At 38.6% G+C, this 10,683-nt stretch overlaps 1 protein-coding gene across 1 annotated transcript in view; it reads right to left on the reverse strand.

Moving 5' to 3' along the window:
- Fas1 (fasciclin 1 Fas1 domain-containing) overlaps positions 1-10,683 on the reverse strand; it is an 87,879-nt gene that overhangs the window by 52,837 nt on the left and 24,359 nt on the right. Inside the window, exons 4-5 of the mRNA XM_018510553.1 lie at positions 8,780-8,945; positions 8,328-8,488 (exon numbers count right to left, since the gene is read on the reverse strand). Coding sequence (XP_018366055.1) covers positions 8,328-8,488; positions 8,780-8,945 — 327 coding nt within the window. The remainder of the gene's footprint in view (positions 1-8,327; positions 8,489-8,779; positions 8,946-10,683) is intronic.

The raw sequence follows: 10,683 nt of genomic DNA on the forward strand, positions 1-10,683 counted from the left end.
TATAATTCGTTTCGTTGAAGCTTACGATAATTAATTAATCAGTTCGCTTTTTTAATACAGACTGACCTGTGAAATCTGCATCTTAAAGATACCTTACGATTGGTACTGTGTCAAATATCATTACTAAATAATTCGATATGTACGTGCAAGGCGATCAATACTTCATTCTGCTTGATGTATCAATATTAATAAAGTAGTTCCGTTATTTGCAGACTGTAAGTTTGAAGTTCCTTTTTTAGGGCCTCGAGGAATATCAGTAAACTCTCACAAGGTTCATTATTTATAGGAAATACTGAAAGAGAACGTTCGTGTGAGAATTGGCTAAAAATAAATTCATAATTAAAGGCTGTCAAGCACGGAACTCCTTTGACGTTTCACTCAAGAAAAAGTTTCGATGTAAGAGAAAGTATAGATAAACCGGTCTGGTGTATTTATAATATTTGCTATAGATAATCGATGTTCCAGACTACCGAGGAGAAATAAACTCTTTGTTACAGCGTGGTGCAGCGTTTCGATCACCTTGCGTGTACGTGTATGTACAAATACGTACGCGCGAAAGAGCGTGTAACTTTCGGGGTGACGTGAACAATGCGAGTTGGGACGTAGAACGAAGGTTGGGGGAGGCCGGAGGAGGCTACTCGCAACTCGGCAAAGTACAAGGAGCGAATAGACTCAGAGGTTCTATGAGCATAAGATGCTTGCCAAAGTAGCAAGGTGAGCAAGTTCGCTGTGTGGATACAGGCGAGAGAAGGGGTCGCAACGAGATTCAAAGCGCGAGATAACGCCGGGGTAGAGCACCTCGAATTCTCGATGGTAGGTATATACGTGTGTGTGTATGTACTGTTGTATATATGTGACAATCGGTGGCATTATTATTATGAGCGGAAGCGCGGAACGGAAGGACGAACGACCGACTCCGTCTCGCGAGCGAAATATGAAGTGGATGGATAAATGAGATAATAGTATATTCATGTCGCGACCGATGTCGCGTGAATCAAGCGTTATTCGTATATACATATCTGTAAATCAAGCGGATCTGATGAATACGGTAAAATTATTGTAAATAATGTCATACAAATTTGTTCAAAAGCATAATCTGTTGTTTGACTATCCGTTTCATTTATCGCTAAAATTTCACCAACATAAATATATTTACTTTTTAATTAGCAATACGCTCTAGAGATCCAAGCGTCACGCGACTCCCGTTCCTGCTTCCGGCGATGATATAGTGGCCGAGACATCGAGATTGTGCGAGTTCCAGTTTGATTCAGTTATCGGATGAACAAAATCGTGTCAAAGAAATAAGTTTGAGAGAGAGAAGCTACTCGGTGGTTCCCAGCGGTTCTGGATCGCTTCTAGCGAACCGGAAAAGGGAAAAACGGAATAATTTCTTTCTGGAAACGTCCAAATGTCCACACGGGACTTTGAATCGACGTCCCTGGCATGTAACGGGTACAATTATGTTTAATTATGGTCCGGCACGTGTGAGACGTGTTGTCCGCCTTTCACAGAGAAGTGTAAATCAAAAGGCAAGAGAGCACAGTCAAAGATCAAAGACAGGGGAAGTCTGCGGGAAGAGGCGGCGAGAGGTCTGCGGTGTGAGACACACGAGGCGCGCGGTGCAGTGATGGCAGAACATGGAATTCTGTGCTCCCCTACACACCAATCGGCACTTTGTCTTTGCTGTCTTTCATTTATCGAGTTTTCCTGCTTGTTCTCGTTCTCAGTGTCTATGCGAGTGAACCTGGAAGTAAGTGATTAGTACTTCGCGCAACTACGCCGACCGCCGATGACGACCCGGGTCCTTTGATTACACCGCGATCGTCGTGCTAACTCATTTAACGAGCACGGTGTCTGTTGCAATCCAAGGATCCGATAATTACACGCCCGAGAGAAACCAAGGCTTTCAAAAGCTTCAGAAAATATCCCGAGTATAACTTATTTTATAACGTTCGTTCCTTCAAGGCTCTAGAATTTAAGAAGTCATGTAATTATGGGTTTCCAATACGTTTTAACTTCGTTCATATTAAAGCTGCTTATATTACTTGAAAATATTTGATTCATCTTCATCATCTTCGTTATTTCGGCGGCTGTCGTCGACGATCGGGACGTCTTTCGAACACAAATACACAACATACATGGGCTCCTTGGATCAAAGGTCGCCGCGAGCCCGACTAATGCATCGGACGTAATCGGTCGGGACGTTTCCTGCTAAGAAAAGTCCCGTCGCCTTTGATCCAAGCCAAGAGGGTCTGGTGCAGACAGTAGGCGAGACGTGCCGAGGATCATTGCTGAAAAACAGTCGATATCGCATGTGACAACAGCTGTCACGTGTGAACATTCCATTCCTGTCCTGTGTACAAAACGTTCCTATATATACGATATATATACAATATATATATATATATTATACATATGTGACACATACATAGAGGGTGTACTCGGAGTGGTCCGCGCGACCATGTCTATTTTCAAGCAATAATAGGCCTGTTTTTTACTCCTACACTAGACGAGAGTTTTCTTTCTCGCTTTAACAAAATATCAAACCTATTTTCTTTTAAAACACTTAACACAGGTAACACTTTTCCAAAAGTGTACACTAGTTTAGTCATAGAAAACAGACCTTACGGCTTCGTTTATCGCTAAGAACTGTGAAAAGGATAATTGATAAGAAAGGAAATCGCGTTAGCAGATGCGAAAGTGTGGTTTTAGTCGCGTGCGCTTTGATTCGTGCGGTCTATCTCAGTCCTCGGATTTCTCTATTATCCTCCGCGACGTCAACGAAGCCGTAATTATGCCGTGAACGTACCCTCGTTCGCGCGCGTCACCCTGTGTACACGCACATAGATAATGTGGCACGTATTGCAAGAGGCGAGGCCGCGGGATGGATGCGCTTGTTGTACGTAGAACGAAGTCGTGTGTTCCGATCGTTCATGTAGGCATACGTGTGACAGTATATATCGTGGAGTGAAATAATGTTTCATCGACGTTTTTCTCGATTTATCGCCGAGAAGTGGAACAGCTTGTCCGACGGTGAATGAGAAGCGTCTCGAGGGAGTGCCGGTGAGCGCGTCGATGTGTTTCCATCGGAAAAGATGGAGCTGCATCGAGAACATCTTTGCACAGTGGGACGATGTTAACTAAAAACCGATCGTGTAGAGATTGTGTATTATCAAACAACGTCGCGACGGCAATATTGAATTCGGATGTCAGATATATTATAAGACACCGAATTCTATTTCTAAAATCTGTTGTACTATGTCGAATATTTACTAGTCCATATTTTTGATATTTACGTGAGTGTCTTCAAATAGATTAGATTGTTTAAAGTCGACACATTTATACAAAATATTTATAAACATAAAAAAATCCAATATCCTATTAATTGAAAACAAATAAGATTTAGACATCAAATTTATTTATAATAAGACACATTTAAAATAGAAAACTTGAATATCCAAGCATTAAAGATTTGCGAGTTTATGATAATACGAAAGGTCAATATAAATGTACATGACTGACTTTTAATTAACATCATCCTACAATGCCGCGATACCGACATCGAGACACCATGACGAATTAAGTAAATATCGGATAAACTGTCTTGACAAGAAGGCATTCTTGTGAAGAGAGTGATATTGTGACCTAGTTGTAGTTGTAGTAGTTGTGCTTGAAGGGTGCCACCTGCACGAGTAATGAAATTGTTAGTGTCTTAAATAAAGTAGCTTGAACTAATTGACTCGTTCTTGCACCTGTGATTAACAGGTTTCTGCCATCCGAGCGATGACGCTGTTATCGGAAGTAGAGTAATTGCGCTTAAGTATATCCAGTATGTAAGTTATAATTGCTGTACGTGTATTGCAGGGACGAGTGTGTTTCCTGTAAATGGCGGTGTTTTCGGCTCGTGTCGCTGTTCAATGTAAAAAATCATTAGCAGAATATATTATGTAAGTGTATCACCTCCCCCCGTGGAGGGATATTCGATACGTCGTAACGGCGGCCTCATCAAAAGATGTATTATTGTACGCATTCAATTAAATAAAATTCTTCCTCGCTTATTTGTGATCGATTTTATTTATACCTTTGCGTTTCCTTTCGGCTGCATTTTGTATATCAATATAAAATTTATGTGAACAAAGCAAATAAAACAAAAAGAAGGTTAATAAATCAAGTTAAGAGATAAAGTTAGCAAAAATAAAATATCAAATTTAGTCAAAACAATAATGCTGTATTGATTTTATTTCATTTTTTAAAATATTCTTATTTTCTTATTTGTTTTATTATACATTTCATTTTAAATTTCAACTTATCCTTTTTGCCATTAAAATATTCAAAGATAAGGTATTAAAATATTAACTTTTGGGATAAATTTTTTGAGCTCCAAGAATCTTTTCCCTAGAATGTTACACCTTCCGAGAGTCTTCAAAATTAATTCTTATCTTAAGCTCTAACGTGTCATGGTCCAAAAACTTGAATTACAACGCGTTCATTGTAGGAGCCCTATCGTGTTTAATTGGTTCGTTACATTATCACGAGCTATTTCGGGTACGCGTACGTGCTCCGTGTAAACTCCGCGTACTAAAACGACTGCGAATTCGCTGAGATTAGAATCATTACAATACACGAGGGCGATACAACAGTGCTTGGTAGGATAGAATCTTTATGATCGTCATAAAGCTCGTTCTCTTTCTCATTTCTGCCCGCTTCCCAGCATCACGAGTACAAACACGCCGTTTATTTCGATACGAAGACGTCGATGCTTTTTCGTCCGTGATACAAATTACGAATGCTTCCTCACGTGTCTTTAACCAGTTAATATGATGGCGATCGCCCAATAACGTTTTCTAGCAAATATCTTCCAGAACTGTCATAATCGTTTGTGCCGTTATAAACTGTCCTGAACAATAATTTCACTTGTCAGCTCAATGTTTCGAAAAAGTTAAAGAGGGACAAGAAATCGTATGTCTTTATTTCTATCCTGATAAAGGACCTCCCTTTAATTATATTAAAATTAATTTATTTTTCATCATCAATATAATACTAATTACATGGTAAATTAAGTTTCAATAAAATAAGTTACGTTTTAACATATAATGTGCAGCTTATAATGTAGTGAACAAAAGATGCAAGGCTTAATAATTTTTTAGTTTGGTGCATCAAAGCTGTTTTTATCTTTTTTGTTCGTCAAATTATAAACTACATTATCTATATGTAAAACTAACTCATATATTATTTTATTGGGATTCAATTTACTATAATTAGTAGGTCCATCCATAATTATATAGAAAATAAATTCTGATGGGAACGAATTAATTTTCACGTGTAATGTATTGTAGCTTACATAATGTGGTGAATAAATGTCAGACACAAGGCTCGATAATAGTTTTTGAGCTACGGTATATTAAAGATATAAAAAATTAATAAATAGTAATTAATAAATTATAATTTTCCGACGATAAGTTTTAACAGGGCATAATTTGTGATTAATAAATATTATTTAGAGTACATCTAACTATATCTGGTTTAATGTATTGACCTGGGTTTTACTATTTATTAATTTATTGTAAGTTATACGAGCAAAAAGAATTGATATTATTTATATTGCAATAAAGGTATAAAATTTATGTCCACAAAGCACTTTTGATACACCATAATCAAAAACTATCTATTACTAAGCTTTGTGCCTATAACTTTTGTTCATCACATTATAAGTCACATTATTGTATGTGAAAACTAACTTACTTTTTCATATGATTAGTGCGAGATCCTCAAGACATTCGCTAACTAAAATTATTAAATAAATTATAACATTTGTCCCTCTCCAAATTTAGAGTCTCAACATCCTTATTTAAAAAGAGTGAAAAATACATGAAAGAACAACTTTGCGAGAGAATGCAAACCACGGGGCGAAAATACGCCTTCTTAGTGACTCGCAATTGCCTCATTCAAATCGACCCTTGCTCATGGTTGAATAACACGTAATGCTACGTCGGAATGCACGTGTGCGTACTCGATGGTACTTGACTACGCAAGCGGTTACGACGGAAGCGATTACCGCGAGGGGGCAACGGAGACGATGTGTTATCATCCCTACGGTCCACATACAATACCGAGAGCGAGACGCAGATCCTTTGAGGTCGGCGTTACGGGTTCCACGAAACACGTCACGTCGGGATATACGTATCGAGACTGCGAATACTAATGTCCCTCTAATGCATCGCGCGGTCTGAATTCGTAATAGACGCCAGGCGTCGCGTCGCGTCGCGTCGCCTCGGCGAGATGAAGCACCCGCGCAGAAATTTTCACGGATTCAAGATATGTGTGTGCGTGTGCGTGTGTGCATGTGTGTGTATGTGCTTTCGTCTCAGCACCGCGATTTATCGCGAATATGTGTGCACATCGCACGGCGTGCACTGCGAGATCTGCATTCTCGCGCAGTAACAGCGTCGCGCTCTTTGTTTCCGAGATACGCGCATGGATTATTATCTCGGCTCTTCGCTGCTTCCACGGAATATCTAAAGAGACATCTGAAGCAGACATAAAAAAAATAAACGCTTTCTTTCCGTTCGTCCACTTTGGAATCGCGCGCGCCAAATATAAACGTCGCGTTTGGTGAACGATCTCTCCTTGCCGAAAATTGGAACGTCGCTCTTGTATCAACATTTAATCGTGTGCCTTATGTTATCTCACGGACTCCGAAGTTTGAACGCTGTGTAACTTGGCACTACGGAGTTTCGAGTTGGATATATTTCTGAAATAACAGATCCGCCGCGATGTTACGCGTTTGGAATTTCTCGTGTTTCATCATGCTTTATGTCTCTCATTATTATCGCGATGTTTTCTCTCGCGCTTAAAGGCGGATGACGCGGAAAGAAAAAGACTCCACCCCTCGTCGACGAAATCGAGACGAAGAATCAACTCGCTGACTGTGAAAGCTCTCGTGTGTAGCTATCAAATGTGGCTCGTGGGGGAAAAAAAAAACGCGAATTCGACAGTGACGAACCGCGTCGTCGCGCATTTACAGCCACCGTGAATGGGGGACTCCGAGAGGAACGAGTTCGAAACAAAGGCCCGCCTTCAATTCCGCAAAGAGCTCCAGGAGGTAAGGAGGTCTAAACGAAGTTATAAATTTCGACTTTTTCTTCTGCTTTCGCGGCTCGTATAAACCGTGGTCACAATGCTTTTACGAGTAGACGGTTTTCCAGGTCAATTGTCGTCGCTTTTTCGCCGCACGTACGTGTCGTTTGCATTAACTGGATTTTGCGGATGATTGAAGACTCACGGAAAGCTCGATGAATTTTAGCGAGGAGATATTTCATGGGCTCAACGTATCATAAGTATTTTTTAGCTTAATACCATCCGATCGGTACATCTGTAGATCTACTAACAATTCTTTTTTAATCACTCGGTGGTTTTATATTCCGATTTTTAACAATTTACAACGACATCCGAATTTTTATTTTTTCATCGAGAAACATAAAAGATAATATCGCGGAAAAATGTCGGTCAAATGTAATACGCTTACGCATTTAAAAAAAAAACAAATATGCCGCTGTTCGGAATGCAAATGTAGGAGTATTTGCATCGCGAAATATGAAGATAGTATTGCTTTTTTTTCTAAATGCAAATCTGTTTACATCTGCATCGTAAAATGCTAAAATAATATTCCTTATACACGCTGGAATTATGTTTGAATTTATATTTAACGCATAAGACGAAATTATTAATTTTCTTATAGGTGAGGATTAATATGTATATAATAGTATATATTATTATCTGACCGAATGCGATGTAAAACATCGGAAAAATAACGATAACTAACTTCTCTAAATTCATATATATATTAAAATTCTATAATTATTCTTTGTAGTATTTAACAATTCATTTTGACAAAATACAGCCGTGTTTCAACGTAAATCACTTTAATAAATGTGGGGAAAATGATGATGAGGCCGCGCAATCCCAACATGATGCGACATCATGACGCACCGTGCACATTATAATTCATTACATTTGCGCTGTCTATTAAACTGACCAACATTATTTTCATTATTCTCAACTTCTAATAATTGAGCGTCAAACGATATTATCGATTAACGCGCTAATTGCCGCAGAATTCATTTGATCGGAAAATGATTCCGTAAATAAATTGATTGAATTAATGTAATATCTCTGATCAAAGAATTAGTAATTTCAGCATTTGTAATTCGACCGCCAGAGCGTTTCAGAAATTCACATGATAACCGTGGCGGTCGAATGTAAACATCAACAGTAACTTGGTACGGATGCTGATGGATCAAACTGAGGACGGATGATTGTGCACTGACCTCTAGGAAACCCCGCACGGTGTTGTCGACGACCATGAGCGGTCGTGCTATCAGATGAACGACGCCGTTGCGCACCGGAATGTTTCCCTTCACTATTTCCGCCAGCACCACTCCGTTCGTGTGAGACGCATCGCCTACCAGTGTGTTCGATTGAACGTAGACTGAAAATTGGACTATCAATTAGTCATCGAAATACAATATGCAGGGATCTATCACTGGCGCTGTTCAACACAGACAAGCCCCTTTTACTAAACATGAATGCTTTATTACACATAAAGCCTTCTTGCATTAAAAGCGTATAATAACACGTAATAATAGCACATAATTGCAACGATCTCTAATGATAGTATTCTTGATTGGATTGTATGTTATCGCCCTATGAATCGAATCAACGGCCCAAAATCTATTTCCTGAATGATTGAAACGTAGGGTAGACGAGCGATGATTATCACCTTTATTTTGCGACTTTGAAAAGCTGATGACGACTTTCAGATTATCGGAGAATACGAGGGTTGGATACTGCACGTTGTCTGGCGTCGGTGCGGTGAAGAGGACCTCGGAGGGTATCACGTGCCCGTCGATCACCAGCTTATCAATCAATCGTGGCCTCGGCACCGGCTGTAACAGAGAAGCGAAGATTACGAAAACTTCATCAGAGAATGAAATGAATATAAATTACATAATCATTGTCGATCATAATTCGAAAAGGAAAACGACATTACTTAATTCTGATTAGGTAATTAGTATTTGCGAATCAAATGGATCGGGACATTTTTTTCAATTACTTTGTGAAAAATTGTTTATAATTAATGTCGCCGCTGACATACAAGGTGCCTCTGTGCAAAAGGGATTTTGCATTAAAGTTCGAAGATTTAGATTGTTGTACATGGTCAGTGAAACATTAAATTACATAATCTTATTTCTTGGATTTGACTTTCAAAATAAAACCATCACTCAATTATGTTAACTTTAAGTAATACTGAAAAAAATTTACTAAATCTTAATGCATATTTTTTTAAATAGTATTAAGTGAACATTTACTTACAGCAAATAAATATTTACTCAATAAAAAAATAATAATTGAATTGATAATGGTTTTTGTATCAAATAAATATATGTCTACATTTAATAAATATTTACTTAGAATTATTCAAATAAATATTTATTAAAATTTAATTTTCTTTCAGTGTAAAGAGATATACTTAATTTAACTAAATCCGCGAATATATCAATTAAGGAAATTTCGGTGCGAATTCAATTAAGATTAATTAATTGCGTAATTTCGTCACGTCGTATATTTTTTGCTATTCCCTAAAAAAAAAAGCATTTAATTGTTAGAGAATGTAATTTGTAATTTCCACGCGATGTGAAATAATAAACTTATATCCCTCCAGAAGAGAAGAGTAGAAGTTTTTATTTCGGACCGCTGACACCCTCACGTTGCACCTTCTTGTTATCCGGATATACTCGCCCTTTCATCTGACGTCTCAGCCTCTCGCACAAAAGCGCGGCCAACCGCGTTGTCACGGCAACTCGATTTCTACGCGGAAGGACCGACTTTGTGAGGAAAGAACGAAAGGTGACGAAGGCGCAGAAGGGGTCTCGATACCAGCCGTGGAGTTCTCGGCGAGACGACGATCTCGTTGAGAGAAGAACTTTTCGAGATCAAGTCGTACACCGTCGTTACACACTCTTTCGCACCCTTCTCGGCGGCCTCGATTTTCTTTGCTTTCTCGTCAGTTTTTTTTCCCTTTCTTCCTTTTCTTTCGTTCCTCCCTTTTTTTTTTTTTAGATCCGGAGCTCGACGCGTCGTATGTACAGGCGCGAAACTTTCGGTAATTTCTGACGGGATGGCTCGTTTAACTCTGGCTCGTTTTTACGCTCCAAGTTGGATTACGTGAGCGCGAACTATTGTGTGTAGTACGCGAGCTTGGCGTTGAAAATTGGAGAAAAAGCGGAATTCCGCGCCGAAGTGTTGCGATGCGAGCATAATGAAACACCGGAGGAGTCGCGAGTCAGTGTGGGATGCGCACGGATTCGCACGGCGAAATTCATAATTTTTAATTGTCCTTATTTCCGCCAAGAATTAATGGACGTTTCTTGAAACTACGTGAAAAAGGTAGAATGAAAAATTTTTACGTGTGAAATTTGTATTAAGCGCTTTTAGAAAAACGCTGTTAAAAAGCTTTTACAGGACTTTGACAATAATAAACGTTTCACGATGAAAATTAAGTAACGAAAACGTTACATAATAATTAATAATAATTAAAAAATAAAATGTCTAAATTTCTTACCATACAGGAAAAAATTTAGTTTTTAATTAAAAATGGAATTCTGATAGATATATATATATATA

The sequence above is a fragment of the Trachymyrmex cornetzi genome, unplaced genomic scaffold (genome assembly GCF_001594075.2).
Source record: "Trachymyrmex cornetzi isolate Tcor2-1 unplaced genomic scaffold, Tcor1.1 scaffold345, whole genome shotgun sequence".
In the NCBI taxonomy this organism is placed as follows: Eukaryota; Metazoa; Arthropoda; class Insecta; order Hymenoptera; family Formicidae; genus Trachymyrmex; species Trachymyrmex cornetzi.